General features: G+C 38.5%; 1 protein-coding gene across 2 annotated transcripts in view; it reads right to left on the minus strand.

Annotated features, from left to right (window-relative positions):
* daam1b (dishevelled associated activator of morphogenesis 1b) overlaps positions 1 to 17,419 on the minus strand; it is a 54,904-nt gene extending 37,485 nt beyond the window's left edge. For both annotated transcript variants that reach the window (XM_081378839.1, XM_081378838.1), the window contains exons 1-2: positions 17,109 to 17,419; positions 2,335 to 2,607 (exon numbers count right to left, since the gene is read on the minus strand). In XM_081378839.1, coding sequence (XP_081234965.1) covers positions 2,335 to 2,517 — 183 coding nt within the window. In that variant the 5' untranslated portion in view covers positions 2,518 to 2,607; positions 17,109 to 17,419. The remainder of the gene's footprint in view (positions 1 to 2,334; positions 2,608 to 17,108) is intronic.
* Positions 17,420 to 18,290: the final 871 nt, after the last annotated feature.

Below are 18,290 nucleotides of genomic sequence, written 5' to 3' on the forward strand. Positions count from 1 at the left end.
GGGCCGCGTGCATCAATCCATCAATGCTCTATACCAGCACTCAAAATGAGGAAAACGTCCACTGTAGAACAGGAACTCTCTAGTGTAGACTATACAGTAAGTCATTGAGCTGTCAAATCAACTCTTGATTAAAATAAACTTGCACTATAATGGAGAATACAGTAGGATAACTCTCAGATTACACCAACGAAAAGAGTAAAAGGCGTCATTTATTATACAATTTACACTATAATGGTGTATTGAAGCCATAAACCGCATTATCTGTCTTCATGGTTTAAACAGATGTTAAAGGGATAGTTCAACTGAAAATGAAAGGTCTGTCATTATTTACGCTCAAAACCTGTATGACTTTCTTGGATCCAAAGAACACAAAAGTAGAAATTTGGAAAAATGTGCTGGTCCCTCTTTTCCATGCAATTACACAAGCTGAGTCCATACACTTATTTGTACGCACATTTTGGGATATCGATTCCTTGAGATAGAATTTTTCGCAGATTTTTTATCCGATGTTTAAATTTTTCGTACATTGAGAAAATTCGCAAGTTTGGATGGAATAATAGGTTTAGGTTTAGGAAAACTTGAGAATGAGTAAATGATGATAGAATTTTCATTTTTGGGTGAACTATCCCTTTAATTCTATGTCATAAAAAGGATTATAATGCAATATTTTTGGATGAGACTCAAATGATGTATCTGGGGCCAATTCTAACACAACAGACCTAATCTAATCTCCTGAAAAAAGACACATATCATAGCTAAATCGCATGGAAACTCCCTCCATGTACCTCATTATTTTCACTTTATCCTGAAAAGCCCCTTTGTTCTGAGTGTATTTTTGTAATTCTAATGTCCTAAGTGGGCTGAATATGATAAATTTGTAAGAAGACTTCGCCAGGCTCTGACATGAAGCAAAATTTGCATAATAACCTCCAAAAAAAAACAGAATAAATGTCAGCTATAGTACTTCAAATAATTAGCCAGGTATCTTCTACTAAAACATAATATTACTTTCATGCAAAACTATGTGAATAAGCAGGCAGGTTGCCAGTTACGCAACAACGGTTTACAAATTCAACAATAACTTGCCAGAACGGCACGTGCTGAGAGCATGAAATCTTTCTGTGAGGGCTGTGAAAAAAAGGAGCAACTGCTGCTGCTTTGTGTTGTACATCAGTTCGAACCCAAGTACAGGGAAAGAGAGGTTAAGAACGGGTCAGACCAAAAACAAGCAATTACTCTGCAGTGCAGTCCAAGACACAAGGCCACTCAATGGGGCCCATTGATGTGCAAAGTAGAAGCTGGCAGAGAGAGAGAGAGAGAGAGAGAGAGAGAGAGAGAGAGAGAGAGAGAGAGAGAGAGAGAGAGAGAGAGAGAGAGAGCATGCCACAGTGCTGCGATTTCTATTCAAGCATGGATTAAAGACAACACTTTTGATTAATCAATTACAGCTCTTTAGTTACCCTAAATTAGAGAGCAAACAAAGAAGGACTGAGTATATGGAAAATAATAGTTTGTTTCTTCATTAATTAGCTATACTTGCAACATATAAAAATACTAGTGTGGTGATATCCATAGCATCTTAAATAAATAAATAAATAAATAAATAAATAAATAAATAAATAAATAAATAAATAAATAAATAAATATTATTATCATTATTATTATTATTAATGGGACAATAATATAATTTCATATAATATATAATATTTTTACAATACTTTAAAAAATATTTTTTTTTTTTATTCAGTAAGGATACATTAAATTGTTCAAAAGTGAAAGTAAAGACAAAGATTTCTATTTCAAATAAATGCTGTTCTTTTGAACTTTGAAATTTTAGACTTTATTGTTAGCTCAGGAATGGTCCAATAAAAAATACTATCAGATGCAACTTTTGAATTTAATTATGTATTAGTAAATAAATACTGAAATGAACATAAACTAAGATTAATAAATGCTTAAGATGTATTATTCATTGTTAGTTCACTAATTAAGTTAATTAAAGTTAACAAATGGAGCCATTTTATACAGAGTTCTCGGTTTATTTTAATTGGAATATTTTACAATCTTTTTTTTATCTGTATTTTTGATCAGATAAATGCAGCCTTTCAAAAACCTAAAAAAATGGTAATATAATATAATATAATATAATATAATAATATATAAATGATAAGCTCTGGCAGATTAATAAACAAGTCTGTTCCTGAAAGGAACTTTTGCTATTAAGGTTTGTTAAAGTTTGTTATTATAATTAACAAATGTCAGATTCATTGGTCTTCACTGACAGAAATCTGAAGAGAAAAAAACTGTATAGAAATGTTAAAAGTTTGCACCTACCACCAGCTCTGAGAACATGGCGTCCAGCTCGTCATAGTTGGGAATGGGCAGCGCGGGCTCCATGGCCTGCAGGGCGAAGTCCTCCCGCAGACGGTAGGTGATCTCTGGGTGGTCACTGCTCTGGAAGCAGCAGAAGAAGAAGGACGCGCCATGCCCTCCGCCTCCGCGTTTCCGTGGCGCCATGGCTGCTTCAGAGCGGGGGATTGAGGGATGATGGGAATGAGGGAGTGCTGGTCCTCCCCCAGGTGAGAGCAAAGCTTGGGTCACTCAGCCCTGTAAGAAGACAAAAAGAGAAACTTCGGTCAAGCCATGAGATCTTTACTCAGTACAAAGACTTTCATTAGCCCTGATAAAAAGTCCAGGCAACAAACCAATGATCTAACAGTTCAGCTTAATCTAAAACTCTGAATGAAGACGTCAGCACAGAATGATTCCGCTATGCCTAGTCGACACCACAAGTAGTCTCACAGCGTGCATGTAATCATCTGATTGGCTCATTCCAACTAACCACATCACAGGAGTGACTATGGACCACAATGCATCACTCCCTACATTGGATTATAGAGGCTGTGCAAATTAACACATCTTGCATCCACATGTGTAGGGCCACATCTAAATTTAGGACAATAGAAAGCAATCCTGGGCTTTTCATAAAAAGCTTTTCATAAGATCCAAACTTGACAAATAAGAGGACAAAGACTGCAAGTTAAATTACTTTATTGGGTCAATGGGTGTTTATAATAAATAATATGAAGAAAAAGAAAAGTGTTAAAAGATGTAAAATATCTTGGAAATGCAATATTTGTATCGTTTTGTAAAATGTAAAACCAAAACAAAATTAAAAATAGATTTATTATAATATATTAAAATGTTATAGATGAAAACATATTTTCCATGTTATTGCATGTTTGTTGGAGCACATGACTTTGTATGACAACCTTTTTATGTCAAATTTATATTTTCCAAATATTAATAAGGAATTTGAAAATATATATATATAATAATAATAATAATAATAATAACTAGATGTACCGCAGGGCTGTACAAAATATGACCACCGCTCAGGCCTGCACTGGCTTTCCACAAAAATAAATGACGTGGAGCAATTTGGCTGTATTGCGTGTTTATGTATATACCTAAAAAAAGTAGTAGTATGTGCATGTCTGTGTGTATGTGTGTATGTTTGTGTATGTGTGTGTCTGTGTCTGTGTGTGTCTGTGCGTGTATGTGTGCCTGCGTACATGTGTGTGCGCGTGTGTGTTTGTGTGTGTGTGTCTGTGCATGTGGATTTGTATGTGTGTGTATGGGTGTGTGTCTGTGCGTGAGGATGTCAGTGTGTGTGCATGCTTGCGTTTGTTTGTATTCCTGCATGTGTGTGTGTGTGACAGTATCATCCTAAACCAGCAACCCTTCGCTCAACACCACCATCTACAGGCCGATGAGTGTACAGTCACTAAATGTGCACGTAAATGAATTTATTTTATACCCCCCCATGGATGAAATTCTACGAAACTTAGCATACCCCCAGAGGATGTCAAGTTAATCATACACATGAAATATGGTGCAGTTCTGAACATCTCAACTGAAGATAGGGGCGATTAAAGTAGAATAATATTGCATTTTAATTTTTTATGGGAGTGGCGTAAATCACAAATGAGTGATTATGGGCTAGGTTGATGTGGGCCCTTAAGACCAACATACCATAAAAATTTCTTCATCCTCGGTGCCACGGTTCAGGTAGTTATGTAGGAAAAACTGCATTTTTGGGGTTTGGGGGGGCCCAGCTCGGGGGGGGGAGTGGCCCCCGGGGACCAAACGAAATTTTTCCGTAAAAGTCTAGTGGGGCTACATGCCCACAAAATTTCATGTTCCCCGGTGTTTCGGTGTCCCTGGTATCGTTGACGAAAAATTCAGTAGATGACGAAAAAAAAAAAAAAAAACCTTTGACAATCGATTATGGGCTAGATTGATGTGGGCCCTTAAGACCAACATACCATAAAAAATTCGTCATACTCGGTGCCACGGTTCAGGTAGTTATGTAGGAAAAACTGCATTTTTGGGGTTTGGGGGGCCCCAGCTCGGGGGGGGAGTGGCCCCCGGGGATCAAACGAAATTTTTCCGTAAAAGTCTAGTGGGGCTACATGCCCACCAAATTTCATGTTCCCCGGTGCTTCGGTGTCCCTGGTATCGTTGACGGAAAATTCAGTAGGTGACGAAAAAAAAAAAAACTTTGACAATCCCTATATGACCGCTTTCGCTAGCTACGCTAGCGGCGGTCATAATAATAATAATAATATAGTCTATTGATAAAATAGTCTATTGATAATAATAAACTATTATGACAAATTATTCATTATGGTTTTCTTTTTAAAAATTATCAGGACAGTTATATATATGTATCATTCTGACATTTTGATTTTATGCTAGGGATGCACCGATATGAAAATTTTGGCCGATACCGATAACCGATAATTCTTTATATTTGAAAGCCGATAACTGATGTATTGGCCGATAAATCTAAATCCAATTTTTTATTTAATTTTTGAGAGCCTGATTACAAATACAAAAGTCTCACCTCTCTTTATATTATACTCTCAGTATAATTGCATATAGCCTATATGACAGCAGCACATGTTGCACTTAACTGTATTTTCCTTTTTTGGAAGTGATTCCAATAATATTTCAAGCAATTTAAAACCATCATGGCAAACAGTGTGCATCTGAAGTGTCTCAGCTTAAGGAAATAATCCACCATTTATCGGCTTTAATATATTGGCAAAATTTTCTTATTGGGCCGATAACGATAACATATATCAGCCGATACAGATATGGTGGCCAATATATCGTGCATCCCTATTTTATACCCCCCAAAAATTAAATGAATTTTAATTCAGAACATGCTCATCAAAGAAGAGGTGTATTCAAGTCATATATGTACAGCATGAGAAACATATGGATGTATTTTTTAAATACACGGAAACATTTAAACCAAAAAAGACTTTCATATCATTGACCCTATTGCCATTCTATAATAAACTCAATAATCCAAGACTAGCCTCTAATGTTTGACATACTTTCCAAAAATGCAGTTTGAACAACTGCTATAAGAACAACGCGTGTACAACAGAATCCACTGTGTAGCAACATCTGCCACTCAAGCCCAGCAGCAGAAGGGCTATCAGCTGTCCTAACGGCTTTGCATTTGTGGAAACATAAACAACACATGGTTTGAACAACGAATACACAACGCTCACAACTTTGAATCAGCTAAACCAGCAAGACTGCGTGCAGGTGTGTGCAAACACCTGTGAGGCATTTCAGCGCAGATAAAGTGAGTTTGCCCTGTGGCTGTGGGCCAGGGAAGATGATTCTGATCACAGATGGCTACCCTGAGGTCACTGCGAAATGTATTGTGGGAAAAAGGTCCAACAATTCCAGATAAAAACCTGACACAGAAGATTTAGTACATTCTAGGAAAAAATAAGAAACGAGGAATGAGGAACTTAGGAGAAAAAATAAAGCGAATGCAAGAAAGTGTTTTCAAATAACTTCAGTGGAGATATAGATGCTCCTAGCCAAGTCTTCCATTGAGTGGGCGAGTCTGGCACCGATGCCCCTTCACCGCCTGTCGGCCACCAATATAAATCGACACAGCTGGAGTACAGCTGAACGTAACGCCCCTCCGCCAGTCCGTTGCCACAGTGGAATTCCCAGCTGCCCCTCCCTGGAATTAGCGTCGCTCCAATCCCAACTACAACTTAAATCTCAATGGGTTTTACATGTTAATACTGTATGTTTCGTCCGAAGGAAAACTTTAGCAATGCAACATGCAATGAGGAACATGAGGAAAACATGCAAGATGCAGTTTGAAGAAGAAGAAATGAATACTTCTTATTCAGCAAGGATGCATTAAATTGTTCAAAAGTGACAGTATGAATCTGGATATGGATCATGTGACACTGAAGACTGGAGTAATGGCTGCTGAAAATTCAGCTTTGCCGTCACAGAAACAAATGACATTTTATAATATATTAAAATAAAAAAAAAATATTGAAATAATATTTCACAACATTACTGTTCTTACTGTATTTTTGATCAGATAAATGCAGCCTTGGCGAGCATTAGTCTTCTTTCAAAAACACTTTTTAAAAAAATCTTACTGACCAACCATGAACATCATCAGCTCATCCAGCTGATCCGTTACTCGCCTCACCCAGCAGTCAACGTCTGGTTGCACTTATTAACATCCTGCATACCAACAGGAGCGATCTGGTTGGGTGAACTCTGAGATCATCCCTCACTCCATGAAAGACCCCGCATTCCTTCCCCTCTGTGGTGTGATATCACAACATGTGCCCTGTGGTAGAAACCTGTGGCCCTGGAGTACACCGAGACTCCTTTAACCTGCTGTCTGGAAACTCGATGCTAACGCTAGCTCAGATTCTTGTCTAACCTCTGGCTGACTCCAAGCTGAAAATAAAATAACCTTTAACAGCATTCGACCATAAGGTTAGCATCAAAACAATTTGGACTCGTGTGTAATCAGTGTCTCTGATAAGAGGAATGCCATCGAGGCGCAGTTATCGACACGGTTTGTGTTCACACTTAAAGTAATTTTGTATTTTTTCCAGTAAAAATTTATTTCTGAGAATGTTTTTCATGAATATTCATTTTTATTAATTTATTATTATTAAATTAATTACGCTTATTTTTTTCTTACCACAGCAACATTGTTTTTCTTGTTTAAACAGAATCTAGTTTCATGCAATGAGGGTTGTGTGTATTTTTAGTTGCTGTTTACTTCTCAAATTTCATCAAGAATTTACTAAAGAAATTATAAATATCAAAAATATTAAATATTCTTAAAAAGTATCATAAAATATTACATTTATTTAATTGATTATGCTATTAAAATAAGTTAAATATTAAAATAAATATTAAATATTACTTTCTACAAAAATACTGATTAAGAATTTATTTATTGCTCTGTAAAATGAGAAACCTCTTTGTGCCATAACTCTAAAAAGGCAAGTCAGACAACAAACCGACATCAAAGAACTAGCGGCGACGAAAGGCGGAGTCTGCAAAAAGTTGCACCTGAACTCTGCAAAAACTACGGCCGACGGCCAAAAGCATGTACATTCTGCACTTGTGTGAATGATAATAACTGTCCACAACAGCAGATGACAGTAGTCTGTGTTCGTCAATCGAAAAAAGGGAATTTGAACTAGGAATGCAAATATACAAACCATAAAAAAGCAGTGCTCATTTACCATTTTGAATATAAATCATGCTGATCAGTTTGTCTTATAATATTTAGGCTACATATGACCATGTTGTTATGAAAATATTTGCGTATTGGAATGCTCCGAAAAGATGAAGATGTAGGTCAATTTATAAGTGCCTTCTTTGTGTGCCCTCATCTTTGTCATTTGCTTGCTTTGTCCCTTTTTCTTTTTCTTTTCATGCACTGGTTTACAAAGCTGACAGCCAATCAGAGTGATCTCTTTTCCCGACGGTCCAACGCCGATTCAACATGCTCAATCAGCCAGCCAACGCTCACCGACTGCCCGATGTTGGCTAATGGCCGACTGTCGGCTTGGTGTGTGCCGGCCCTAAGGGTCTGTGTGTACTGTGGTGTGTTGTAGGTCAACACAGACTGGGTGGATTTTGAATTTGCGAGTCAGATATGGCCAATCCAGCCTGTCTTTGTTTTTTGTCTTGCCCAGTCTTTGGAAATCTATGCTGTGGTTTATTCCAAAGTGGTGATTGGAGAGCTGCATTGCAATTGGCCCTGACCAGAGAAAGGTAGTTATGGCTGGAACTGCAACAGCAAAAGACAATGAAATGAATGAGGATTCAATGCACATACAAATTACCTTCATTTTCACCAAAGTGGAATAGATAACCGTTACAAAGTCTGACATTCTCACAGTCATCAGACAAGCACTAAGACAAACGTTTTTTTAAGATACTAAAAATGCAATGCTACTACTTAAAGGAGAAAATTTGAGTGATTCCTTCAGAGTGAACACGAGTGAATCTGACTGCAGTAGATGTGAAAGGTATAAAAATGATGTTATTTAAGCCAGCGCAAATACCTGTGTTTACATCCTGTTTTCGGTTGAAGTCCAAAGTAGTCGATTGCCGAGTTCACGCGCGTGATCATAGGTAACTAAACCTATGCGTGTGAACTCGGCAATCGACTACTTTGGACTTCAACCGAAAACAGGATGTAAACACAGGTATTTGCGCTGGCTTAAATAACATCATTTTTATACATATCTTTCACATCTACTGCAGTCAGATTCACTCGTGTTCACTCTGAAGGAATCATTCACATTTTCTGTGCACTTGTAATGACACATCAAGGATGTTAAGAGGCTAAAAGCTGGTTTAAATATTGCCCCATTGAAGTCAACAGGGTGCAAATTTTAAAAATAGAATAACTCTGTGTAGGCAACACCGATTTTTGTCGTTGTTCTCTGTATTGACAGCACTCCAAATGTACAAAAAAATGAGCTCAATGTTAAAATTGACCGGAGTTCTCCTTTAAGAAATGTTTATTGCAACATTATTTCTTGGTAATCCATGTTTCTAGTTCTATCAGTGCAAAGTCACAAACTATTAAGAAAACTGACAGAAACAAGCAGAGAGCTTATATGCTTTTTATGCATTACTGTAAATGAAGAACTAAACTGCAAAACATTTGCCTAAACTACAAACCATCTAACCTAGAGGCTATAACCTGTCTTCATACATCCTAATATGATATTTGATTCCATCATTGTTTAACATTTGGCATCCATTTAAGTAGCCCAAATTTCACAGTCCAGGTTACAAACTGAAACCGAAGGAGTTGTGACTTGACACACAATAAAATCTCTTCTTTCTTCCTATTCGGCTGACACAACAAACAGAGGCGATCATGTGACCTGACTGCTTTGCATGAAATAAAAAACAAACCACCACTCCGCCATGTGACTGCCACAGGGGCGCCGCTTAATCTTTTACAGGCGGATAATGATTAAGCAATAAGTAATTACTGCTGATGCAAAAGACTAAAAATGCGATAAAAGCTGCATTTATGTGCCTATAGTATGTGCCTGCAGCATTAGAGCGAAGTACAGTAGGGTCAAGAGTTTACTGTAAATCACTTCCTTGTTGTTTCCATAGAGGTGCAAGGTGTACTTAGCTGGAAGACATATGAGCAGGAACAAGCAGTCTGAAGAATTTACTGAGACATATTTGAGACTTCACACACAGGTACTATCAGGAGAATCAGAAATGATCTACTGACTGACTCTAATTGTTCCATTTAGTAATCTTAAAACACATAGCTCAAAAAGAAATGTGATCAAAATCTGATTACCTTGTCCTTCAAACATTAACCCTGTTGTTATGTCTTAAACTAAATGGAAAGAATGTCAACAATAAATGAGCCACCAGAAAAAATTTGTCAGTCCAAAGAAGATAAACAGGAAGTCGGTGAAGAGAGAAAAACACTTTTATGACGTCACAGCTCTCTGAACCTTAGTTTGAGGAGTAACTTCAACTAAAAGTATAGTGTTATTACTGCTAGACTATTTTAAAATGAGCGTAGCTACTGTTACACTCCAGACATATATTGCTTTTCCAAGTTACCTTTTCACTGTTTTTCAACATGCACACATAGCAAGGCTAAGCACAGCTAGGCTAAACAGCACTCGGAATCAGTTTGTTTGTTAACAAGAAAAGGGTTCCAATAAATGATTCACCAATTCAATTCCCGAGTCCCTGTGCATTGCCTACATGTTCTTTGAAGTGTAATATTTTGCAAAGTGCTGTCTGACAATTTGTTTTCTAGTTTTATAGTAATGAAAAAGTGTCTGTCCATTTTACAATGGAAAAAGTATTTTTTGTTTCCGAGTTATAAGCCATGAACTAAACCAACACATTAAATTAGGTGAATCACATTACTTTGATTTGATTTAAAATTACACAAAAAGACAAAAGTACAGAGCTGTGTTCTTAATGGCTTTAATGAGGGAAAGAACTATCCATGCTACAATCTCATTAAGCACTGTGAATAACACTGGGAATAGTAGTTGAGATTCTCTGATAATTGGAGATTTCTCTGCAGACTCATGGGTAGTGTAGTGTTTCTGCAAGAATTTCTGCTGTTGAACACAATTATAAAAATACAAAACAAGTAGAAATAATCAAGGCTGATGGCTTCAACAAAAGCATACACCATTGATTTAACAACCTCGTAGCTCACAGTAAGCGTGCCTTTTAAGGTTTAAAAGTTATCACTCAAAGTCAATTGCCCTATGGAGAAAACGAATGAGATTTTTACTTTCGGGAACACGACTGTTGTACTCCATGCTGTGATTTACATTTAATCATTTAGCAGACGCTTTTATCCAAAGCAATTTACAAATAAGGAGAACAATATAAGAAATCAAACCAACAATATGGCGACAATAAGTGCTGTTACAAGTCCCAGTTGGTCTAGCACAGTTCACGTAGTAAGGTGTGTCTGTTCCAGCATGGAACAGTTAAGGTAAAGGTCTGTGAATGAAAGTGACACATAGCTCATAGCTTGCGAGGTTACAGTTTCACAGTACCTGGTACAGTACCACAGTACCCGTACCTTCCCCAACTCTTGACAACACTGTCCAGAGAAGGAAGTTTAAAGCAGAACTATGCAGCTTTGCCGATTTCTTCGCTGTTTTCTCGCTTTTTGCTCGTGGGTTTCTCTATAGAGCTCCCCATACAGCTTCGCCGGCCCAAAGTTGCAAGGGTGGTTTTTCGGCTCACAGGCACTTGGAGGGTGCGAGACGAGCACCATTTAACCCGAAAAAAGTCATATAACTATTCCAATGACTCCGAAGCCGTTCGGTTAAGGTAAAAAAGTTACTTAGTTCACCTTTAAGCATTTCACGAGTACTTGAATTACTGATCTAACAAATATCATTTTCTTTGTCATCATCAAAAAGCAAATTTTCAGTGGACAAAACGTATGAGTATGTGTGATGTTACTAAGCATTTTTCACAAGAATTCAGACCTTTTGTTTGTTTAAAATGGGGAGTGGTAATATCAAGGGATTTATACAAAGGAGTTTAGTGTTGATCGCCACTGTAAGCCCACTGGTGTTCAGATCGGTACAGTAACTGCATTTATCTTCCAACTCGGATCACCTTTGGCCCTGCTGAGGGTTTAACTTCCCCGTGGGCCTGTCCTGACAGGCCACATTCCGCACATTGTCAGCCAAACTCAGCACAGCGCCACTGCCATCTCATCATGCACACTCTTGTCACTCTTCCTGTGTCCTCAGGGCACTAATGGTAATTGGGTTCAAGCCTGCATTCGAATCAAACACCCATTAGACTGCTTCTGTTGTTTTTATATCACATATTCCTTGTAAAAGACAATGCTGTTTTAACAAAGGCTGTTTCACGCCACATGGACAAGTAGAACAGCAACAGAAAGTTTACTTTGCACTTTCTATGAAAAAAAGATATATATTTTGGCTATTACATTGAGTCTGAACTGCCATAAATAAATGGTTATCAGGAATGCCCATTGAGAATTATTTTCTCTAATTTACATGAGGAAGGATATTGCATGTACATACATACACATGACATTTAATCTACACAAAATAGAATCTAGCTGTAAACAGCTTAAATCATCTGGGTTCAGTCAGATTTACTGAAAAGGGCTGTTATTTGTATGTATCCGTTTACATATTTCATTACATACTGCTGTATGTATTGTGACTCAACTTAAAGAGATTATCACACACACCCAAGTCATTCTAAACCAACTATAGCAACACTACACCTGCAGACAAAGGGAGGAGATACAGTGACATTTAGTGTCTGTTGTTGGTTTGGAGATCAACATTAACATCCTTCCAGTCAGCGAGGTCATCAGGATTAAAGGGAAATGAAAGAAAAAAAGTTGAATGACAGGAATGAGAGCCGTGTGTCAGGACATATCAGGTGTTAATTTATCCACTGTGACAGGCTGGATTGTCTTCCCCTCATCAGGAAGGCCTGTACAAAACATCACTGTATCCAACGTATAGTCAACAAGATCATTTCTGGGGTACAGATATCACTGTGTCCAGGCCTGGGACAGTTCTGGGAGTGACTAGCAAATCAGATTTTCTCTCAGAATGCTGACACCAGGGCATCCAGGGTTATAGCAGCTTTTTACTATGTACTGGCCATGTGTTAATCTGTTTTATGGCTGTAAGAATGTCAATTCACTTGTCTGAAGCATTTAGTTATTATTAATGCAATTCTACAACTAAAGAGTATTCACACTGATTAAATCGCAAAGGTCACAGGATCGCTATACTGTTGGTCGCTAGCAGGAGTTGCTACTCAATTTCTGATTTCATTGCCACCGATAGTCGCTGCATTCATTGGCCATTTGCATAAAGTTATCCTCCGCTCAACTTAGATGCATTGTCAATGATTGATGTTGCTAATGTCACTACAAATCACCCACTGTCATTGAAAAAAAAATAGCTTCCACTCAGTTTGTTGCTGCAAATCGATGCAAGTGTGAACAGCCATTAAGTAATGGCCACTATGCCTTGCTATTATTGAGAAGCAAATTGAGCAGTGATGCCTCGTTGATAAAAGCTTTTGTGGTCAATAAATACTGTACAAAACTCTCAATTAAAAGAAAAGAGGTCAAACCAAGCCTAGAAATCAAGAAATAATGGACATGTACCAAATTACAATGTCAGTTCTTGCCACCCTCCAAGTCTACACTATGATGAATGGGATTGCTGGGTAATATTCCGCTGTGAAGTCCACAAAAGTTAGCAAAAGGGTCACAATGGAGCACTTTTCTGAAAGATAAAATGACAAATGGAACAGACTACGGTCTTGTGTATTTCACGAATGAGCAAAAGTGAAGGTCACGAAGCCAGTCCACATCAAGTGTGTCATTTGGGATGTGGAAAACGTTTCTCAGTCCAACACACCTCACACACCGATAAGTTCGTAATGCTGATCGCACCTAAAATAGCTTCTTAAATCAACATTGTGGAGAGGAGCACTGGGGACTGGCATTGAGTGCTTCCCCAGCATGAGGACTCTCAGACATGAGGGTGGTGGTAGCTATCAGGCTAACCGCTATGTCTCTCCCTCATGTTTTAATAAACACAGTATCTGGATGGAAGAGCGGACAGAGCTTCATGGCGTTGGCCAGGCAGGGATTCCTTCGAATTGAACCCAAAGCTGGGGTTCAGATTCCACACTCCCTCCTGTCAGGGGTAATTTAGAAGGAAAAACAGGAGGAGAAGATGAAGAGGTTGAATAGCTGCTCCCCCTTGCAGACAGCCTGTCAAACATGTTCTACAGACAATGAGACCACCATCCCCCCTCTCGACACTTGCACAAACGGCATACACAAGAACACACACACACACACACACACACACACACACACACACACACACACACACACACACACACACACACACACACACACACACACACACACACACACACACACACACACACACACACACACACACACACACACACACACACACACACACACACACACACACACACACACACACACACACACACAACAGTCAAAAGCATGAGCATTCCTCTCCACACCGACACTCCCATCTGAGAGACCAGGCTAAACTGGGTTTAACAGAATGGTGATCATTCTATCAGGGGTTCTCTATGTATACCCTGGCCAAAAGACAATCCTAAACCATGTAAAACCAGTTAAATTCAATGTACTGGCATCTAGGACATATTAATTTAGATATTTGTTTTTCCTCGGGATGCACAATATCTGTTAGTGGCCAAAATTGAAGTTTTTTATTTATTTATAGGTTTTGGATAAACTATATTGGATATAAAATGTATGCTGTAGGGCTACACGATTAATCGCAATTTACATGTAATCACATTTAAACCGATTTGGCTTATCGCGATTTTGAAATCGCAAAGGCTGTGATTATCTTTTATGCGCAGCTTGTCATTGATATACGGTTCTGTAAACGCTGCTCCATCTGAAAGCACTGTGAGTTTGAGTCACTTATAATATACATTTGAAAAAGCAACACGCGTCTAACCTCTTTCCAAACATGAGAAACATTTAAAAACCTCTTGTCCAACAAACGACAATATCTAATAAACTCCAAACACACTTCATAACGACAGTTGAGCATCCTTCTGTGAGATGATGTGGCTTCTTATACAGAATAAGGCAGTTGTGTGCTTATCAGTCATGTTTAATCAAATCGTTTCAATCTTCTGTTTATTCAGCTACAGATAGTATGATGCCCGATAGGGATTTCCTAGAATGATGTGCGTTTATCGTACGTCTGCAGCGGGGCATATTTGGCGTGTCTGCGCGAGAGCGCTCTCTGGTGTTCAGATGGAGCAGCGCTTACTACCGATCAGCCGTGCTGCACTGACAAGCTGCGCATAAAATAATCACAGCCTTTGCCGAATCGCGTGCGGTTTCATTGCGATTAATTGTGCAGCCCTAATTTGCTGATACTCAATATTTGATGTATGCTTATTTCTCCTATCTTACCATTTAGATAACTGTCATGTAAAGGCAGTTAAAGTTAATCTTAAAGGGTTAGACCAAATTAAATCTGTTCATCACATAAAGTGATTGTGTCTCTTCAGAAAATTTGGACTAAATCACTCCATTCATATGGATTCGTTTTAGGATCTCTTTATGAACTTTTTGAATTGTCAAATTGGAAGTTGCAAAGACTGTCAATGGAGGGACAGAAATATCTCATATTTCATTAAAATATCTTCATTAGTGTTCCGAAGTTGAACGAAAGCCTTACGGGTTTGGAACGACATGAGGGCGAGTAACTGATGATAAAATTTTCATTTTTGGGTGAACTAACCCTATAAGTTACATACTTAAAGTTAAAACACTAAGAATTTAATAACTCTGTACAAAGCAATCTTTAGCAGATCTCAAAACAAATCAATTTTTCATACTTCACAATTAAATTTTTATTGTTTTATTTTTAATTCACTTATTGGTTATCAGCAGTGTTGTTATTGATAAATAAAAATAGTATAGACCAGAATTTTAGATAAAATACTGTGGTACTTTTTAGCACTTTTGTTGGTACCAAATGTACAGCCCACCTTGATAGGCCTATGCCCCACCTTGCATTTTCGAGAAATTCAGATTTTATGTTTCACTGTTCTGGTTTAAACGCATAAAACCCTGAAATGGCGATGAGCTCAACAACAGCAGGCAATATGTTTGCAGATGGAAGTCTGAACTTGCCCCGGCCTGGGGGCCATGAGAGTTGCGTTGGTCCTGGATAAGAGAAGGAAGGAGTTCAGCAGAGAGATACCGGTAAACTCTGAGACACTGAATGACAGGAAATGACACCTGACTGGCTCGCTGACTCCATTGACCACTGCGAATGTTAATTTGATCCTAGTACACTTCCCTCAAGACTAGAGACATCCTTAACGAAACACAATTTTCGCTGAAACAGATGAGTTAAGCACTCTGATGTATGATGAGAAAAATGTTTTATGCACTTACTAGCCATCTTCTTCCATTTGCCAAAAACTAAATCACTATATGCTTTCAACATAAATACAACACAAGACAGACACAAAATAATCATAAATTTAGTAATGACAAAGAATTATGTTACAGAGCTGACACGTGTAACAAACGTTGCGCTGAGGATGCTATCCGTCCCTCCCTTGCCCTGCTGTTGCCATGGCAACCAGCACATGTATTACCGGCCGGCATTAAACCCCCTTTTTCTTGCACTAATCCAAGGACAACCATAAAAAAATTATTAAATTTACATTTGATGACTTCTACCAAGCAATGTTCATATGAGCCAGTGAAATAAGAATCTGTCAGCTTAATTAAACGAGATCCAGCAATCCCTAGGGTGAGCCACACCTTCTTATTAAAAACCATTTAATATTTAAATGAGCCATTAGCATATGAGACAGTTGACAGGTCAGCAGAAATCAGCCCGAATGTTCACATTAATTACGAATGACACCTCTCAGATCTCTACAGCCAAAAGATGTCAATTTATCAAAGAATAAAAAGGTGAAAGAAAGGACGAGAAAGAAAGCTTCAGAGGCTGCTGCATTGAAACCATAATCTTAGCCTCAATCTTAACCTAGATACCTCTGAGGGTGGGGTAGTGCTCCAAACAGAATTTTAAACCAAAAGATACAGTAAAAATGTACCACTTATGCTGTACTAAAGCAAAAAACCAACTGGTTCTCCTTTCAGCACAACCCTTAAGAGAGTACGCAGCCAGACACACTCAAGACAAGCAATACAGTGAGGAAATCTCAACAATTTGTGATAAGGCGACGAGAGCAGTTTGCTTTCAAGGTGATCTCTGTTCTCACCAATCTCCTTATCTCCGCTCACCCAGTCCAGTCACATTAAAATGGATGCCTACGACCCTCATTTATTATTTTTATGCATAATTTGCATGATTAAAGGACAGCCACATGCCTTGTCACATCAGCCAGAGCTCAAGGGCTGAAGCCGGTGGACAAGCTAACATGTTATCAGCACTGCAGAGCCGTCCACGTCCACACCGCTCAGTGAGCAAACGCACACCTGCCCTTCAAGGCTTTACGAGCTATTAAAACAGCTCAGCTGCCATCACAGCTAAACAACAACACAGGGAAATAAAAATCACAAAAATCAAACCACAACCGTTCATTCAGAATGTCATGAGACCGAAAGACCTCTGCTTGTGTTAACTTACCCTTTATGCCTTCGCTTACGGTCCGTTTAATGTTACATCCCTCAAGAGGAAACAAGACTGGCTCCCGGAGAGCAAAGGATCTTCTCTAAAAGGCTTGAAAAGCATGTAAATTCAAGGTTGTCACTTTGGTAACCGGAGTCATTCTGAACATAAACGTGCTGTAGATCAGTCCCAGAATGCCTCCATATCAGACAGCGAGAGCGATCCTCCTCGGCTCACCGGTAAACACACATGCGGCGTCTCCCTGCTGTTCAACAGCCTATCTCATACAAATGCTCCACCACCCCCTTGTCTTTTTCTCTCTCTCCCTCTCTGAGAATACAGGCACAGATGTTACTATCAACAAGCCATGCCTCTTTTCAACACCCAGGCCTCTCATAGGACACAGAGTTTAGACTCCACCCACTGCTTTTCACTTCTTCCCCCCTCTTTCTATCTCTCCTTGTGTTCTGCTGCAGCACTGTTTACAGTTTGTTTAGAGAAGGGCAGTGAAATGGACAACCCAGGTGTGTGTGTGTGCCTACTTAGTTTTCTGTCAGGGTTAGGGATAGGTTATATATAGTATTACTGTTTATAACTAGTTCTATATATAAAAACAAAACAAACAATAGATGTCTATGGAATGTGCCCATTTAGATTAGCTTGTTTGTTGTGTGTGTGTGAGTGTATGTGTGTCTCAGGTAAATCCTAAGTTATGGAGACAAAATATCCCCAAAAAGATGATAATATCCGAAATCCTTGTGGGGACATAATTTGGTCTCCATGAGAAAAAAAAGCTTATAAATCATACCAAGTGATGATTTTTGAAAATGTAAAAATAGTGTTAGTGTAAGGGGATAGAATATACAGATTGTACAGTACAAAAATCATTATGTCTATGGTAAGTCCCCATAAAACATGAAAACACAACGTGTGAGTGTGAGTGTGTGTTACGTCCAAGGATGTATTCATTTATTTATTTATTATTATTATGATTATTTTCTTCTGAACTTCTTTGATTTACTTTATTTCTGAAAGGGTGGACGTGGATGTGTGCCTGTGTTTTTGTTTGCTTGCGGTCTCTCTTTCTCTCTCTACTCGCTCTCAGGCCTAATCATCAGCACCTGTAACTGGTTTGTGAGTGTGCCTGAGACTAGAGTATAATAGGGCAGTCCAGTGTTTGCAGCAGTGAGACACACTTCT

This window comes from Scardinius erythrophthalmus (genome assembly GCF_964197995.2).
Source record: "Scardinius erythrophthalmus genome assembly, chromosome: 11".
NCBI classification, from domain to species: Eukaryota; Metazoa; Chordata; class Actinopteri; order Cypriniformes; family Leuciscidae; genus Scardinius; species Scardinius erythrophthalmus.